The 19,234-nt window shown below is 42.3% G+C and overlaps 1 protein-coding gene across 8 annotated transcripts in view; it reads left to right on the top strand.

Moving 5' to 3' along the window:
* The window catches only part of ATP9B (ATPase phospholipid transporting 9B (putative)), a 237,389-nt gene that overhangs the window by 11,566 nt on the left and 206,589 nt on the right, over positions 1-19,234 (top strand). For 7 of the 8 annotated variants that reach the window (XM_025421950.3, XM_025421949.3, XM_025421952.3 and 4 more), the window contains exon 2: positions 11,275-11,448. The exons of the other annotated variant lie outside the window; for it this stretch is intronic. In XM_025421950.3, the coding sequence (XP_025277735.1) occupies positions 11,275-11,448 (174 nt within the window). The remainder of the gene's footprint in view (positions 1-11,274; positions 11,449-19,234) is intronic. 8 annotated transcript variants of the gene reach the window in all.

Below are 19,234 nucleotides of genomic sequence, written 5' to 3'. Positions count from 1 at the left end.
TTTTTTTAAGATTTTTTTTATTCATGAGAGACAGAGAGAGAGAGAGAGAGAGAGAGAGGCAGAGACACAGGCAGAGGGAGAAACCGGCTGCATGCAGGGAGCACAATGTGGGACTCGATCCTGGGACTCCAGGATCACGTACTGGGCTGAAGGCAGGCGCTAAACCGCTGAGCCACCCAGGGATCCCCGGTTCTGCTGCTTATTAATGACTCATCAGTGACACACTTGAACTTGGAAGCAGTATTTGATGAAGGAAACATACACATTTCTTTATAGCACTTTGTTGCTTTGTTTTTCTACTTTACTAACATGCAGGCAAAAGGAGGCAGTGTTTACTTTTCTTAAAGAAAGTTTAAGCTGTAGGCATATTTTAAATGGTTTCTCCCTTTACTATATCAGTTGCCTTCTCAGAAATGTTCCTCATCAAAATGGAAACAATAAGGCTGTTAGATACTTAATGTGAGTTTAAGCTAGTTATTGTATTGACCTACTTTTACTTTTACTTTTACTTAGATACACGTAAATTATGCACCTTCTAGTACTTGAGTGTTTTGTTGAAAGTTCCTAATTTTTCTAAACCTTTGGCAGCAGCAAGAGAGCTGTCTCCATTTCTTAGCATGGCAGTACTCTTGGGTTTGGTATCATCTGTTCTGTCGTCTTTGTTCACATTGTTTTTATTCGTTTTAAAAATATGTTTCCAGAATTATACTTAATTGCTGGAAACGTTGATTTTTCTTGAGTGACAAACCAATTAAGTGTGTATGACACTAGGCAACAAAGACACTTAAGATTTTCTGCTTATCCTGTCTCTGAAAAAATCCATTATTCATCATCTTATTGTTTTTAAATACTGAGGTAAAATTTTCAATACAATAGGAAAATTGCTTTGGAAATGGAATAAATTGCTTGCCAGTTCAAAGGCTCCATCTCTGAAGTGGAGGTTACTAAACATGATGTTGCTTATGTTCATTTTCTTTCAAATGCTTTTTACTACTTTTCTAGCATTAAACTTGATAAGATTGTGACTTTTGCTAAAATGCAACACAATCGCAGAAAGAACTTAATGAAGAAGACTAAAAAATCTCATTTTGTATACTATATTATAATACATTTAAGTGGCGTTTTGAATTTTAATTGCATTTTGTATAAATATTCATTTTGTAGTTGACTTTTAAAAGAAATGATTTTATGCACAGAATTAGAAAAAGGGAATTTTTCTGAGGAAACCTACTGACTCTGTTTTCGGCCTCCTACTTCACAGATGAGAGGACCCTTTGCCTGAGCGTCTAAAATGATGAGTCCCTTGTTGTGGGGGTGTTATGTGCTGGTGTCAGCGGTCCCTGGAATCAGTGAGCCCTGGGAGCTAGTGCGGCAGCAAGGGCAGGGGCCGCCGCTCTTCTCCTTGTGGTCACTGCTGTCAGCGACAGTGTAGTGGTCAGACACGTGTGACCGAGACTAATCATTGGTATCACAGTCTTTGTGCTTTTTTGGGCGGACTCCTGTGCAGCACAGCACAGTCAGCAATGGTCGTCTTTGTAGATTCATTTTTGTATACATTCTTCATGTTTTCAAATATTTGTGTTTGCATGGGATAATTAGAACCTGTGGTGAAAGTTTACTCACATGACCAAAAAAAGGACTTTCGATGCATTTTCAAAAGCCATTCTCCAGAAAAGTTGTTCCCACACTGTTACAAGCCATTACGAGTGCCCACTTATCCAAGACTGTTTAGAATGCTAACTGTTAAGAATTCCTTTTTTCGGTTGTTTTAATTTGCAGGTGGTAAAAGTTCTTTTGAAAACAAAAATGATTCCTAGCTTTAAAACCTTCCGAGTGACTTCCCTTTCCACTGAGAATTAGGGAGAGTCCTTCCACTGGCTGCCCTGCCCTCGGGCCCCACTCGGCAGCCTCCTCAGCTGCCTCCGGGGCTCGCCCGCTCCAGCTGGCTGGCTTCCCCGCAGCCCCTCGGGGTCTCCCCAGACCTTCTGTGCCTCTGTCTCTTCTTGAGACCCAGCTGCCTCTGGCCTCACACCTTTGCCGGGGCCTCCGCTGCCTGTCTCCCTCTGCATGCAGCCCACCCGCTCTGTGTTGGCGCTGACGGTCCCAGGGCTCTGTGGGCCTCCTGCCCCATCCCCGCCACCCCGCCGCCCTGGTGGGCGCTGGCTCGGGGCATCCCTTTGGCGGTGGGTTCCCAGGCTGGCGTCCCTGACGAGGCCGTGCGTGATGCTGTGCATGCAGCTGTAGGTCCCTTTGTCATGGATTATCTTTGCTCTTCCATCATTCCGTCATGTTTGCTTTATAAAAATTGTATTTGTAAGAACTGTTCATGAGATGTTGTTTTCTTGTCACGCGCTGTAACATTTCCCCCAGTGTCTCCTTTGCTCTGAGCGGGGTGCCTGGCTGTAGCAGGCTCTGCATCCCCCAGCCCCCATTTCGAGGCACTGTCTCCTCAGACGTTCTTTCTCCTAGTGTCTGCTGTCTGATCTCACCCACACACCAGCTCCCCCAGGGATCAGACTTCTGCCTGAGTGTGCCGAGTGTGTGAAGATTTGGTTTTCCAGGTGACTGTGCCACCGTTAGCGCGTTAACTGTGGCAGCGCCAGGACCCAGAGGGCAGGCCTCGGGCACAGTTCAGGCTGACCTGGGGGTACGGCCCAGCGTGGCCTGTGGGAGATGTGGGTAATGCTGAGGAAATAGCCGTCCTTCAGGGGTTACTTGGCTACTGTGGAGCAGCAGTCAGTAATATTTACAGAAATTGTTTCTTTCTTTTTTTTTTTTAAAGATTTTAATTTATTTATTCATGAGAGACAGAGAGAGAGGTAGAGACACAGGCAGAGGGAGAAGCAGGCTCCATGCAGGGAGCCCGATGTGGGACTCTATCCCAGGACTCCAGGATCACACCCTGGGTGGAAGGCAGGTGCCAAACTGCTGAGCCACCTAGGGATCCTGAAATTGTTTCTTTTTAAGAAAATTCTGTCAGACACAACATAAAACTTAGCATCTTGACCATGTCTGCTTGAGGGTGGGGGGGCAGTGAGCACACTGACACTGTTGTGCTGTCGTCCCCACGGTCCCTTGGGTCTTCTGAACCCAAACTCTGCTCCCATGGAACGCCTTGCCGTCCCCCTCCCAGTCCCCAGCCCTCTCCAGATCTGTATGTGGAGTTGACTGTCCTCATCACCGCAGGGAGCTGGAGAGCATCACGGTTTGTCTTCTTGTTTCTGGCCCCACTGAGCGTCATGTTCTCAAGCTTCGAGCTGTAGCACACATCACATTTCCTTCTTTTTTAAAAGCTGATTGCTGTCACATTATAAAGATGGACCACATTTGTCTTGGGCATCTAAAGCTATTTTTCTTTTTTATAGTAAAACTTTCCGGCCAGCCCAGGTGATTCAGTGGTTTAGCGCTGCCTTCAGCCCAGGGTGTGATCCTGGAGACCTTAGATTGAGTCCCAAGTCAGGCTCCCTGCATGGAGCCTGCTTCTCCCTCTGCCTGTGTCTGTTCCCCGCTCCCCCCCCCCCCCCGTCATGAATAAATAAATAAAATCTTAAAAACAGAAAAAAACTTTCTTTGTTAATTGTCTAAAATAAAACAGAATTAAAAGAATGTTTATGAAGTGCTTAGATTCGTGCCTGACTGTTTCAGAAACTCTGGCCTCTGGCTTCTGACCTTCCTTCTCTCAACACTGAATTCCTATCTGGGAGGCAGGGAAGGGAGGCCCTGCAGGCTTGCACATTCACTGTCCTTCCCTTGGCCTCGCCCTCTGCTTTCTTTCTCTCCTGCCCTCCCTCCCCCAGGGGATACATGTCCTGTGATCTGTAGCAGGGAGGGGCCAACCCAGAATCTAGATGTTTCTTCCTACTCTTCCTCCCTCCACGCCCACTTCAGAGACGCCCTTGGACACCAGCTGACCCCTGCAGGGTCCCAAGGTTCCACTTCCCCACTGCTGTGCCGACATGTCTCTTTTCTTGGACCTGCTTATTTACCATCCATCCATCTCCTTTCTAGCTCTCTACATTTCGTTATCATCTCTTGTTTTCTGTTCTGTAGGTTTCAGCTTTATTTATCTTTTTAAAGATTTTATGTATTTATTCATGAGACAGAGTGAGAGGCAGAGATACAGACAGTGAGAGAAGCAGGCTCCACGCAGGGAGCCCAACATGGGACTCGATCCTGGGTCCCCAGGATCACACCACGGGCTGAAGGCAGGCGCCAAACCCCTGAGCCACCCAGGGATCCCATGTAGGTTTCAGCTTAAAAAAAAAAAAAAAAAAAAGTAGGGCTGCCTGGGTGGCTCAGCAGTTTAGCACCTGCCTTCAGCTCAGGGCATGATCCTGGAGACCTGGGATCGAGTCCCACTTCGGGCTCCCTGCATGGAGCCTGCTTCTCCCTCTGCCTGTGTCTCTGCCTCTCTCTCTCTCTCTCTCTCTCTCTCTCCCTGTCTGTCTCTCTCTCTGTCTCTCATAAATAAATAAATCTTTTTTTTTAAAAGCAGTGTTTTTGGTATTGAAGGTAGATCATGTATGTAAGCTTCCATCTTTATAGGAAATGTTTTCTTATCCTTTTACATATGCATCTGTCTCTGTCTTCTCTTCCAGAAGAGTCTTGTTTTGAGCTCTGTGGTCTGCGTAATGGTGTAGACCTCCAGTAGCTCTTCTTCTTCTTCTTCTTCTTCTTTTTTTTTTTTAAGATTTTATTTATTCATGACAGACCCAGAGAAAGGGAGGCAGAGACAATAGGCAGAGGGAGAAGCAGGCCCCATGCAGGAAGCCCGATGTGGGACTCCATCCCAGGACTCTGGGTCACGCCCCTAGCCAAAGGCAGATGCTCAGCCACTGAGCCACCCAGGTGTCCCTCCAGTAGCTCTTCTTACAGTTTTTTTTTTTTTTAATTTATTTATGATAGACACACACAGAGAGAGAGAGAGAGAGAGAGAGGCAGAGACACAGGCAGAGGGAGAAGCAGGCTCCATGCACCAGGAGCCCGACTTGGGATTCGTTCCCGGGTCTCCAGGATCCCGCCCTGGGCCAAAGGCAGGCGCCAAACCACTGCGCCACCCAGGGATCCCCTTACAGGAGTTAATAGCTGTAGTTATCTTGAAGCAGGCTACCCGCTGTGTCCCAACTCTAGTTTCAGAATTCCCACGGACAGTTGTGGCTTGGCTTGGGTGGCTAGCAGTCCTTCCTTAGCCTACCTTCCTGTGTGCCGCACCCATTCCATGCACACCCTGTCCCTTCACTTGGATGCGGCCCTGCAGCCTGGGGCTCAGTCGGCACCCTCCCAGGGCTAGGTAACTGTCTTCGCCAGTTGCCACTGCTGCCATTTTAGATTTCCTGATGAATGAGTCCAAGCCCCGTAAGTTAAAGACTGCATCTGTTGCTGACCGTCATGTTTTCAGTGCAGGCAGGTGTTGGTGCTCAGCATCTAGTGGACTGAGTGTAGGTACCCAACTCAGCCAGATGGCTTGCAGAGCCTTTGTTCATGTAATGATTTTGAGAGGTGGTCTTCCTTGGTCTTTACAGAGATCTTGTGGTTTTTGTTTTATCTATTGAATTATCTTAGGAGGAGGAGAATTGTTTTGGTGGTTAGTGGTTGCTGAGGATCCACTTCCATCTACTTAGGCTGATTCTCTACGGTGTAAGGGCAAGTAGTCCCGTATTTGTCATGTGCTGAGTGTCAGTTTCTCTCAGTGCCTGTCACTGCGCTGAAGCGCTGGAGTGCCTGGGAGAGCCCCAGTGTGGCTGTGAGCACAGTTATGTGCTCTGTGAGTAGAGCACCAGTGTCTTCTTACTTAGCATTCAGTCTTAGCTGAGAGCTGTCTCACGTAAGGGAGGAAAGATGAGACCTGGTAGCATGAAGCAGGGTTGTCGAATTGACTCATAATACAAAGAAAACAAAATCATGTCATTAGTTGCTATGCAATTGTATTAATGTCCTGTTGGTGTTGTAAAATTATCATAAATGTATGGCTTAAAAGAAATTTATTATTTTCCAGTTCTGTAGTTCAGAACTGTATGGTCTCACAGGGCTGAAATCAGGTTATCAACATGCTGCTTCTGCTTCTGTAGGCCCTGGCAGAGAGTCCGCTTCCATGTGGTTGTAGCTTACAGTCCTGTTTGCTCGTATTACAAATCAATGTGGAAGAGATGGACTCTCTTGTATAAAGATAGCACCATTTCTGTTGTTATGTGGTATATACATCCCTGCAAAACCTTGTATGTGGTAGAAATACTCACTGAAAATAACAGGGTTTATGGGCAAAAATACATTAGAACGGACACTGGGAACCTATCTTTTTTTGTGAGCACATCACTAACGAAAGCAGTCATAGTCCTGGTGACGTTTGCTGAAGAGGCACCTTGAGTTCCTGGCCAGTGAAATCTTACCTGTAAGGAGGCTGCTGAGTGTGAGCCTGGAAGAGGGTACTAGTTCCAGGGCTGCCACAGGGCACATGCCCCAAGTATGCCCAGCTAAACTGAACTTTCTCTCCAGCATGGGGAGCAGCCTCAGCCATAGTTTGTAAGCAGTAGCGTAAGACCCCGTGTGAATCAGTGCCAGTGACGGTAAGATGCCACTCTGCTCCCCTTACTTAAGTGAAGGGTTGCATGTGTTCAGCTCCCATCTGATGAGGGTAGGGTAAAACTGCTGGGTGTTATTCATAGCACTCATAGTGGTGGGAGTTTACATTTGCAGTTAGCACTATTTCAAGTGTTTTAGAGCTTATGACTTTATAGAACAATTACAGCACTGAGAATCTTTGAAAGAATTCATGTAAAAATATGGAGAAAGTTCTGTGTACAGATATTTCCACTGAAACATTATTTAGTGGGACGTTATAAAGGTCGTCCTCTCAATCCAACAGTAGGGGATAATTCAGTAACCTGTAACTTAGTCATCCACTTGCTGGATTATTTTTAAGTTACCACATGTTAAAAAGATGTTAAAAGAAGCTTAGGTAGCAAGTCAGCCTTGGCTTTGTTGTTCAAGGAAATTTTTCCCATCATTGAATTACACTTGTGTGTGGATTCTTGACACCTAGGCTCCTGGTTCAAGAAGGTAAAGGTTTCTTGAATCTTGCCTTCGACCTTTTCACAGACTCCTAGTAGGCAAAGTACTGCCTGGCACCATCACTGCCTGCCTGCACATGCATATGCCCTCACACATGCAGGTGTGTGAACACCCACATCTGCAGTTTCCCCAAAGGACTACTAAAAAATAGAAAGCCTGTTACATACTGTATATTGTATATATTTTTATATACATTTAGCACTTGCTGTGTACCACAGAAGATATAGTTCAATAACGTTTAGAGTGGAATGGAAATAATTCTGTTGTTGGATATTCCTGATTATCTGGGGTAGCACTCACCATTGTCATACTCTTCAGGCCTTCATTTTCAAAATGTTGGCCAGTCACAAGCCATCTAGAGAAGGAAGATCATAATGATGAGTACAGGTACAGATGACAGTGTCCAGATGACAACAGGTCTTGGCAGGAAAAAAGAAACGTGGATTCAAGAAACAACAGAGGACATCACTTTGGGTCTTAAATTTTTTTCTGCTTGGATACGTTTCCCTCACTTGCTATTATGAGGTATTTCAAAGGTACAGAAACATCAAAAGAATGTTCTTGTAATTTACATATATTCAGCAGCTGGTAACCTTGTGCCTTATTGCCCTTGTCTCTGTGCTTACCAGATCTTCAGTGCTTTTCAGGTGGGACCTTTGGTAAGGGTTTCCCCACGGGAAGCATGATTCTTAAGGCACATTGCTTGTTGTCCCAGCCAAGAGAATTAACGGTAATACCTCATATGGCATCTATAGCTCTATTCACTTGTCTTCTTTTGTATTTTTTTCCCAAATTGTGAAATACACAACGTATCTATTCACCCCAGCTTAAAGTGCACAATTCAGTGGCATTTGGTATACCCTCAGAGTTGTACAGCCATCACCACTCTGACCTTCTAGAACATTTAAAAAAATGTCTTTTATAGCCTTTTTTTTTTATTCAGAGTTCTAATCAAGGTTCCACTATTTCATTTGGTTTTATCTTTTTAATTTCTTTAAATTTGTAGAAATCTTTGCAGTGATTTTCTTTCTCCCAATGATGTGGCATTTTTCGAGTCCAGATTGGTGGTTTGAACTGTGTCCCATGTCTGGATTAGATCGTCCTGGACTTGGGTAGTGCTCTTTATTTCCTGCACTTACTGTCTTGTAAAAATTAGCCCCAGAGCAGTGCTTCTCAAATAGCAGAGTGCGGACCCCCGGTGGCTGAGTCAAGTGTCTGCCTTCGACTCAGGTCATGATCCCAGGATCCTGGAATGGAGTCCCATATCGGGGCTCCCTGCTCAGCAGGGAGTCTGCTTCTCTCTCTGTTCCTCCTCCCTGCTCATGCTCACTTTCTCTCTCAAATAAATAAAATCTGAAAAAAATCTGTAAATAGCAGAGTGTGAGGGCTCCTGACACCCAACTGGTGACTACTTCCAGAAGTTTCGTTTTTTGGGGTGTGTCCAAGAATTTCTATTTCTAACCCATTCTCAGGTGATGCTGATGGTCTGGGGAATGTACTTTGAGAACTACTACTACTCTGGAGATTGAGTAAATACAGTAAATATATAAATGTGTTAGCAAGAATGCTGGCTCTGCCTCTTATTGTGTATCACACCAGCAGGCAGACGTCAGGTTGTCCTGTGGTGAGTTCTAGGTTAAGGTGGTGATCTCTAGAACTTTTACAGTTTATAAGTTTCCATTTGCAGTTGTGAGGACTCTGTGGATGGTTCTCTAGCATCATGCTGTTCTGTTCCCAAACTGGTTTTGTGCCCTCTCCCCACCAGGTGGTAGTGGATTTTCCAGATATCTTTCTGTTACTGATTTTTAAAAGAAATTCTTTAATGGTGAGAGAACATACTTTGTCTGATTTCAGTTCTATTGAATCTTTTAGTTTGTGTTATGGCCCAGGATGTGGTCCGTGGGGATGAGTATTCATTGAGCACTTGAGAGAACATCAAGTTCTGTTCTGTGCAGGGTAGAGTGCTCTGTAAATGCCAGCCAGGGTACATTGGTTGACAGCGTTGCTCACTTCTTTATGTCCTTTCTGATATTGTTTATTCTGTTAGTTACTGACAGAAGACTTACCAAGTCTTCAGGCAGTGTTGTGGATTTGCTTCTTTCTCCTTTTACTTACATATTTTGTACTTTGTACTTCGTGTATTTTGAAACTAGTGATAGGTGTCTGCACCTATGCAATTTACGATTGCTAGAACTTATGTGTGATTTGATCTTTTATCATATAATGTCCTTTATCTTGGGCAGTTCTTCCATTTAAAATTTTTCAATGTCTTCTTTGTTTCATATCATAATAGCTACTTTTCTTCCTTTGAAAGAGTGTTTGTGTTGTATCTTTTTCCATCTTTTTACTTCTAATCTTTTAACACCATATGCCATTATACTTCAGGTATTTATATTATTATTATTTTTGTAGACAGTGATTTTTGTCCTCCAGCCAATACTTGCCAACATCTGGACACATTTTTATTGTCAAAATTGAGGGATGCTGCTACTGACCTCAAATGTGTAACGGTCTGGGATGCTGTTGAACATTCCTCAGTGCACAGGACAGCTCCATCAAAAGAGAATTCTGTGACCCAAAATGAATGGTACTACTGTTGAGAAGCTCCACTCTGAAGATTGCAGTATACACAGCTAATTTTTCCCTGTTAATATTTTACACTTAATGTAAACTGTGGAACTGCCCACTTCTTACAATATGGCTGCCATATCTGTTCATGTCTCTTTGTACTGAAAACTTCACCAGACCATGTTACAGCTTTCACTTTCAATAGTCGTACACGTTTTAAACAATTTTGTGTTACTCTTCATTTCCCAAATTCCAAATTTTCTGCTAGTATCAACAGCAGAACATCTTTAATGTTCTTTTGTAGTAGTAGGTCTGATGGTGACAAATCCTCCAGGTTTTAGCCTTTATCTGAGAATGTTTTTGTTTTGCCTTTATTCCTGAAGGATCTTTTTGCTGGATATAGAATTCGGGGTTGAGCCTTTTTCTCTTTCAGCACTTAGACATGGGGTTCCTATCCTCTGTCCTCCATCTCTCTCTGGGAGACATCCATGGGCGTTTGAATTGATGTGCTTCTAATGAGATGTTTTTCTCTGGCTGCTTCCAAGAGTTTTTCTTTCATCTTTGCTTTGAGTAGTTTGATTACTACGATGTGCATTTTGTGATCTTCTTTGACCTTATCCTGTTTCAGGTTTGCTTTTATCTTTCAGTAGATTGTAGTATTGTCTGGCACTCATTTATGCTGTAGTTGTGGGCTTGGTTGGTTTTATTTGTCTTCTCTAAAGCCTGTGGACTTCAGAGGGTATGAGGAGAAATTTCAATTCCAGTGACTGCTATCTTTCAGGGACACAGAGGTTTGCTCTCTTATTTTTACAATTGAGGGTAATACCTACCATGGAGGCTTGATGTAAAATTAAATAAGATAGTATTTGTGGACTTTCCATTATATTTTCTGATGAATTTTTGGTTCTCAAGGTAAGCTATTATTTTTAAAAGATAAATATGTCCACAATTTAGGAAAGATAAAATGGACACTTGATAGTAGGCTCCCTGTTTTTGGAATCCGAAGGGGATCAGTGAACTCTAAACGAGATGCTGGTTGTGGAGGACATTATTTCATTGAATATAAAGTTTTAAAAAAAGGAATAACAGAGACAGAGTAAGTGTAAGGGGGACATAGCATCCTTGCTGCATGTATCAAATCTGACAACATATCATGTTCCCACCTTATAACATAAGACACCTATGTAGTTCAAAAGTCATTTTCACGACTTTGATGAATGTAAAGTGGGGCAAATTTTACATCACATCAGTCTGTAACAGAGTATTTAGATATGAGCTGGAAATACACATTTTTTTGCTAATATTTCAGATGATTTTTTTTTTTTTTTTAATATTGCTGCACCATGGATGGGTGGTACTGAGCTGACCGTGGCTGTGTGGAGGGCTCCCCACATAGTCAGGTCTGCTTCCTTGGGCAGCCAGTTCCTTTCCTGCCTGTCTTGGCTAAATAAATTTCTTGTAAAGCAAAGTAGCATCCCTTATTTACAATGGTTTGCCTTCTCTATAGACAGCTTAGTTTGAAGAAAAAAGAAAAGTATGACTAGCAGAATTGGACCAGCTCTTGTCTTAAATAATACCCTTACTTGTGACAGAAGACTGCTTGGCCTGCCTCAGTACTCTGTTCTTACCTCTGACCAGGTACCAACTGGAAGATGAGTCTGCCCATTTGGATGAAATGCCACTAATGATGTCTGAAGAAGGCTTCGAGAATGATGAAAGCGATTACCACACGTTACCACGAGCTAGGGTCACACAGAGAAAAAGAGGACTAGAGTGGTTTGTCTGTGGAGGATGGAAGTTCCTCTGTACCAGGTTTGTTATCTCTTGCTGCTTAATCTCCTATGCTCTGACGTTACACAGTTAAGGTATTGATAAGCTCAACTTCTAACATATTTTTATATCGAACTAAAGAAGACTCTAAATGAAATGACATCCTGAATAGTGTTAAACAAAACCAAACAGTGCTAATCTGAAAGGGATGGAAAGCCAGGTTCACTTTTTTAATGAGACATTTTAATATTTAGAAAATGGAGAAGATTAGTGATTGCATGGTAGAATGGATTCTGGTCACCGTGTTGGCACTTGTAAACAGTGCTCCCTTCTCTTCCATCTGTAGTCATACTCTCATCCAAAAACGCAGATATGCCTGTAAAATGCAGTTTTAATAATACCGTAACTTTGTGTATTGTTCGACTTGAATGCTTTCACTTGGAAGAAGAGTCTTCAGTTAATTTAACCAGAAAGAAACAAAGATAAGAACTGTTCATATTTTAGGGCAGCCCGGGTGGCTCAGCAGTTTAGCACCACCTTTGGCCTAGGGTGTGATCCTGGAGGCCTGGGATCCAGTCCCATGTCAGGCTCGCTGCGTGGAGCCTGCTTTCTTCCTCTGTGTCTGTGCCTCTCTCTTTCTCTCTCTCTCTCTCTTTTTCTTTCTGTGTCTCTCATGAATAAAAAAATAAAATCTTTAGGAAAAAAAAAAGAACTCATATTTTAAACAAGTTCACTGGTGGTTGAGATAAACTATCACATCTGCTCACTCTCGACTTTATAGAGTCTGGTATGTAAGAACCACACTCTGTCTAGGACACTTCGGCAACCCTGGGGATGGGCCCCCGTAAGATTTCAGCTAACCGATGCCACCATAAATTGAGTGGGTATGTTGAATAAATTACAGATTTTTTTCTTAAAAAGATTTTATTTATTTGTTTGTTTGTTTATTTATTTGAGCGACAGAGACTGAGAGAGGACAGAAGCAGGGAGGAGGGACAGAGGGAGAGGGAGAAGCAGACTCCTGGCTGAGCAGGGAGCCTGATGCGAGGCTCCATTCCAGGATCCAGGATCATGACCTGAGCCAAAGGCAGGTGCTTTACCTACTGAGCCACCCAGGTGCCCCTGAATCAGAGCTTTTATAGTCTTTCTGCTGTTCAAGATTTGTGATCAGTGCCTTTCTTACAATCATGAACTTATATCCTTTTGCCCATAAAAGGAATTTAATAATTGTAGAAAGATATTTTATTTATCATCGTTATCCCTTTAGAAGTTTTCAAAAAGAAGTTGACAACTGATTGGATTTCTGGTTTAGCTCATGTAATGGTCTTTAAACAGTTGGGTCTGAGGCAGCCTCAGTGGCGCAGCGGTTTAGCGCCGCCTGCAGCCCTGGGGTGTGATCCTAGAGACCTGGGATTGAGTCCCACATCAGGCTTCCTGTATGGAGCGTGCTTCTCCCTCTACCTGTGTCTCTGCCTCTCTCTGTGCCTCTATGAATAAATAAAATCTTTAAAAAAAATAAAATAAAATAAACAGTTGGGTCTGGACTCCCAGAGACTGAGGAATCCCTCAAAGAGATTGGCCATGCAGAATCAGGAAGTGAGCTTGAGCAGGGTGTATAGTCTTATCACCCCCTCTCAACTTCCAGGTGGTGTCTGTTTTTATCTTTCTTGTATATTGGAAGCTTTTTATGTGAAGAAGGAATTTCATGGCTAAACAAGGTTTTAGAAGTTGCTGACTTGTTACTAATTTTTAATGAGTGGTCTGGTTTTTTCAAAAACATTTTCTAGGTTAAGTAGCCAATATTCGTGGAGTATTCTTTGTGGGTACTTACTCATTTTAGAGTAAATTTCTTTACAAGTTGCAGGGCTATGCACATTTTGTTTTTTTTGTGTGTTAGTTGTGATGCTTTGTGCTTTTCAAGGGATTTATCTATTTTTAAATACAAATTTTTGTAATGTAAAATGTATGAAGCTCTGGAGGGATGTCACATTTTTTTGTTTCTGATATTGTTAGTTTGTCTCTCCCTTTTTCCTATTAATCTTGATAGGAGGTTATCGGTTCTTTTCAAAGAGCCAATCTTCTAGTGTTGTCTTTGCTTTTGAAATTTTAAACTTTTACCTTGAAATAAATCCACTTTTATTATGAAATAAATCCAAACTTACAGAAGAGTTGCAAGAATTCCTCTGTGCCCTTTGCCTAAGACCACTAATGTTTATTTAACCTTCTGCTACATTTATTTGCCATTCTCTTTATATCTCACTGTTATTTTCAGAGTCCTTTCAGACAGGGTTGTTGACAAGTTCATTCCTCTTTTTTTTTTTTTTTTTAATTTATTTTTTATTGGTGTTCAATTTACTAACATACAGAATGACCCCCAGTGCCCGTCACCCATTCACTCCCACCCCCCGCCCTCCTCCCCCTCCAACACCCCTAGTTCGTTTCCCAGAGTTAGCAGTCTTTACGTTCTGTCTCCCTTTCTGATATTTCCCACACATTTCTTCCCCCTTCCCTTATATTCCCTTTCACTATTATTTATATTCCCCAAATGAATGAGAACATATAATGTTTGTCCTTCTCCGACTGGCTTACTTCACTCAGCATAATACCCTCCAGTTCCATCCACGTTGAAGCAAATGGTGGGTATTTGTCATTTCTAATGGCTGAGTAATATTCCATTGTATACATAAACCACATCTTCTTTATCCATTCATCTTTCGTTGGACACCGAGGCTCCTTCCACAGCTTGGCTATCGTGGCCATTGCTGCTATAAACATTGGGGTACAGGTGTCCCGGCGTTTCATTGCATTTGTATCTTTGGGGTAAATCCCCAACAGTGCAATTGCTGGGTCGTAGGGCAGGTATATTTTTAACTGTTTGAGGAACCTCCACACAGTTTTCCAGAGTGGCTGCACCAGTTCACATTCCCACCAACAGTGTATGAGGGTTCCCTTTTCTCCGCATCCTCTCCAACATTTGTTGTTTCCTGCCTTGTTAATTTTCCCCATTCTCACTGGTGTGAGGTGGGATCTCATTGTGGTTTTGATTTGTATTTCCCTGATGGCAAGTGATGCAGAGCATTTTCTCATGTGCATGTTGGCCATGTCTATGTCTTCCTCTGTGAGATTTCTGTTCATGTCTTTTGCCCATTTCATGATTGGATTGTTTGTTTCTTTGGTGTTGAGTTTAAGAAGTTCTTTATAGATCTTGGAAACTAGCCCTTTATCTGATATGTCATTTGCAAATATCTTCTCCCATTCTGTAGGTTGTCTTTGAGTTTTGTTGACTGTATCCTTTGCTGTGCAAAAGCTTCTTATCTTGATGAAGTCCCAATAGTTCATTTTTGCTTTTGTTTCTTTTGCCTTCGTGGATGTATCTTGCAAGAAGTTACTGTGGCCGAGTTCAAAAAGGGTGTTGCCTGTGTTCTTCTCTAGGATTTTGATGGAATCTTGTCTCACATTTAGATCTTTCATCCATTTTGAGTTTATCTTTGTGTATGGTGAAAGAGAGTGGTCTAGTTTCATTCTTCTGCATGTGGATGTCCAATTTTCCCAGCACCATTTATTGAAGAGACTGTCTTTCTTCCAATGGATAGTCTTTCCTCCTTTATCGAATATTAGTTTCCCATAAAGTTCAGGGTCCACTTCTGGATTCTCTATTCTGTTCCACTGATCTATGTGTCTGTTTTTGTGCCAGTACCACACTGTCTTGATGACCACAGCTTTGTAGTACAACCTGAAATCTGGCATTGTGATGCCCCCAGATATGGTTTTCTTTTTTAAAATTCCCCTGGCTATTCGGGGTCTTTTCTGATTCCACACAAATCTTAAAATAATTTGTTCTAACTCTCTGAAGAAAGTCCATGGTATTTTGATAGGGATTGCATTAAACGTGTATATTGCCCTGGGTAACATTGACATTTTCACAATATTAATTCTGCCAATCCATGAGCATGGAATATTTTTCCATCTCTTTGTGTCTTCCTCAATTTCTTTCAGAAGTGTTCTATAGTTTTCAGGGTATAGATCCTTTACATCTTTGGTTAGGTTTATTCCTAGGTATCTTATGCTTTTGGGTGCAATTGTAAATGGGATTGACTCCTTAATTTCTCTTTCTTCAGTCTCATTGTTAGTGTATAGAAATGCCACTGACTTCTGGGCATTGATTTTGTATCCTGCCACGCTACCGAATTGCTGTATGAGTTCTAGCAATCTTGGGGTGGAGACTTTTGGGTTTTCTATGTAGAGTATCCTGTCATCGGCGAAGAGGGAGAGTTTGACTTCTTTGCCAATTTGAATGCCTTTAATGTCTTTTTGTTGTCTGATTGCTGAGTCTAGGACTTCCAGTACTATGTTGAACAGCAAGGTTCATTCCTCTTTAACCTTAGTTCTTTGGGGCCTATTTCTTAGGAAGATGGTTCTTTTTTTTTTTTTTTTTTTTTAAGATTTTATTGTGAGAGATACACAGAGGCAGAGACACAGGCAGAGGGAGAAGCAGGCTCTCTGCGGGGAGCCTGATGGGGGACTCGATCCCAGGACCCCAGGATCATGCCCTAAGCTAAAGGCAGATGCTCGACCACTGAGCCACCCAGGTGCCCTGGAATATGGTATTTTCTTACATGACTAGCAGGCAGTTGCCATGGTCAGGAAATTTCACTCTGACAGGGTACTTTACTTCTCCTTTAAGTCAGCATCCTACTCTGTCTCTGCCCTGATCCTGCCCACATTGGCGTGGTGGTGGGTGGCCTGCCTGTGCTGGCTCTGTTAATGTGGAACCCCACTTGCCATTTCTTTATCTTGCATTCCACTGACGTTTTTGAGGACTATACAATAGGTATTTTATGGAACATTTCAAATTTTGGTTTGTCTGAGGTCTCCTCATGGTTAAGTTAGGGTTAAACATTCTCTGTGGGACACTGTATGAGTGACACCTGAGTCCTTAGGGTATCTGCTTCTTGGTGTTACTGATGTCTGGTCTTCCTTTTATTTTCTCTCATGCTTTAACTTGCCGTTTTTTTTGTTTTTTTTTTTTTCCCTCTTTACTTGCCGTTCTTCTTGTGCTTCTTCCTAAGATGAATTCTCAGATTACCAGCTTTGTACCTTTTTCTTTTAAGAAAATAGATGCATGTAAGTTTTGACATTCAGTATTTTCATTATCATTTAGTTCATTCAAAATATGTTCTGATTTACGTTGTCATTTCTGCTTTAGTTGATGTTCAGTTTAGAACCATGCTGCTTAATTTCCAAACAGTTGGGAATTTTCCTAATTATCTCTCTGTAATTGACTTACCTTTAAAGAAAAAAAAAAGATTTTGTTATTGAAGAGAGAGAGAGAGAGCAAGAGAGAGAGCATGAGCAGTGGAGGAGGGGCAGGGGCAGAGGGGAGAGGTAGGCTCCCCACTGAGCAGGGAGATGCTGGGCTGGGCTCAGTCCTAGAACCCTGGGATCATGACCTGAGCTGCAGGCAGACGCTTCACTGACTGAGCCATCCACGAACCACATGATTGACTGTCATCTTAATTCCATTCTGGCCTGAGAACATACTTACTAGTTTTTTCTTTCAGTCTTTGTAATGTGTTGAGACTTGCTTTATGATTCATTATATATGGGCAGTGTTAGTCAATTTTCTTTGTGTATTTGAAAATAATTTGTACTTTTTTTTCCAAGATTTTATTTATTTATTATTGAGAGACACAGAGAGAGGCAGAGACACAGGCAGAGGGAGAAGCAGGCTCCCTGCAGGAAGCCCGATGCAGGACTTGATCCCAGGACCTGGGATCACATCCTGAGCTGAAGGCAGATGCTCAACCACTGAGCCATCCAGGTGTCCCTAATTTGTACTTTTTTGTTGACTGTGTTGCTCTGTATGTTAGTGAGTTATATTTGTTAATAGTCTTGTTTGAATTTTCTGTATTCGTAGTCAAAGTTTGCTTATCAGTTAGAGAAACTTATGTGAGTTTCTCAATATCATTGAAGATGTGTCTACTGCTTTTATTTTTTTTTATTTTTTATTTTTTTAAAGATTTTATTTATTTATTCATGGGAGATATATGTAGAGAGAAGCATAGACACAGGCAGAGGGAGGAGCAGGCTCCATGCAGGGAGCCCGACGTGGGACTCGATCCCGGGACTCCAGGATCACACCCTGGGCCGAAGGCAGGTGCTAAACCGCTGAGCCACCCAGGGATCCCCTCTACTGCTTTTAATTTGTCAGTTTTGCTTTATGTATTTTAGAGTATGTTACTAGGTGATGCAAGTGTAGGGGTACTAACTTATTCTTGGACTGATCTTTTTCTCTGGTAATATTTCTTCTATGCAGGCTCATAGTGTCTAACTTCAATGAAGTGATACCGACTTTCTTTATTTTTATTTTTTTATTTTCATTCCAGTTAGTTAACATATGGTGTTATATTAGCTTCAGGTATATAATATAGTGATTTATCAGTTCTGCACACAGCGGAGCAGGGACTTGGACCCCGAGACTGTTGTGCCCAAGATTGCGAATCCGAGAAACCACCGAGAAGCCAACACCGATGCAAACACACGAGGGTTTATTTACAAGCTCGAGCTTGTGTCCAAGTATACCCGACACAGCGGAGCAGGGACTTGGAACCCGAGCTCAGTCACTCATCAGGAAATGCATCTTTATGGATTTGGAAAGAACTGAGAGACATTATTACCAATGGTCCTATTATTATGTGAAGGATTCTTCCCTGAGATTCTTCCCCTGTTTCAACTGACACTGAAACACTGTGAACTCTTTGGAAGACAAATGTCAAGGAAATAAATGTTATGCATTGCTAATTAAAAAAAAAAAAAAATCACAGGGCAGCCCCAGTGGCTCAGCCGTTCGGCGCCGCCTTCAGCCCAGGGCCTGATCCTGGAGACCTGGAATCGAGTCCCGCATCCGGCTCCCCGCATGGAGCCTGCTTTTCCCTCTGCCTGTGTCTCTGCCTCTCCCTCTCTGTGTGTCTCTAATGAATAAGTAAATAAAATCTTAAAAAAAAAAAAAAAGTAGACTTTCAGAAACATTAATAGTACTTCACCTTAAAGAAATGAGGGTGCTTTTAAAAATGTGAACCAATAGGCTTAAATAAGTTACATTCCTATTTGCTGTTTGTAGAATTTATATTCAACACGTCAGCCTGAAATATTCTCTGACTCGTAACTCCCTTCTTTCTCCATTTTCAAAAAAAATCTAAGACAAGGCTAAGTTACCAACCAGTCTTAAACATCTTTTATAAACCCATGCTACTATAAATTATGTGACTAAATGATATTAAAAATAATTATAAGAAATATGGTGGCCCTGTGATCATCCTCGTTCATTCCCTTGATGTGTTTCACCTATCCCCCTATCCACCTCCCCTGGTGACCATCAGTGTTTTCTCTATTATTAAGACTGTTTCTTGATTTGTCTCTGTCTCTCCCTCTCTTTCTTGATACCAGCTTTCTTTGATTACTGTTTGCATAGTATATAATTTTCATTCTTTTACTTTGTTGTATTAAAAAAAGAAAAACAGCTTTTCTGAGGTGCCTGGTGGCTCAGTGGATTAAGCATCTATCTGCCTTCAGCTCAGGTCATGGTCTTGGGGTCCTGGGATCAGGTGGTGTCCCCTCCACCCCATTTCAGGCTCCCTGCTCAGCAGGGAGTCTGCTTCTCCCTCTGCCCCTCCCCTCTACTTGTCTTCTCTTTCTCCCTCTCTCAAACAAATAATTAAAATCTTAAAACAAACAAACAAACAAAAAACCCTTTTCTTTTGAAATAACTATAGTTTCAAAGGAAATTGCAGAGTTATCATAGAGGGGTCCTACTTACCCCTTCACCTAG

This window comes from Canis lupus, chromosome 1 (genome assembly GCF_003254725.2).
Source record: "Canis lupus dingo isolate Sandy chromosome 1, ASM325472v2, whole genome shotgun sequence".
Classification (NCBI taxonomy): Eukaryota; Metazoa; Chordata; class Mammalia; order Carnivora; family Canidae; genus Canis; species Canis lupus.
This window is presented reverse-complemented; position numbering and strand designations above follow the sequence as displayed.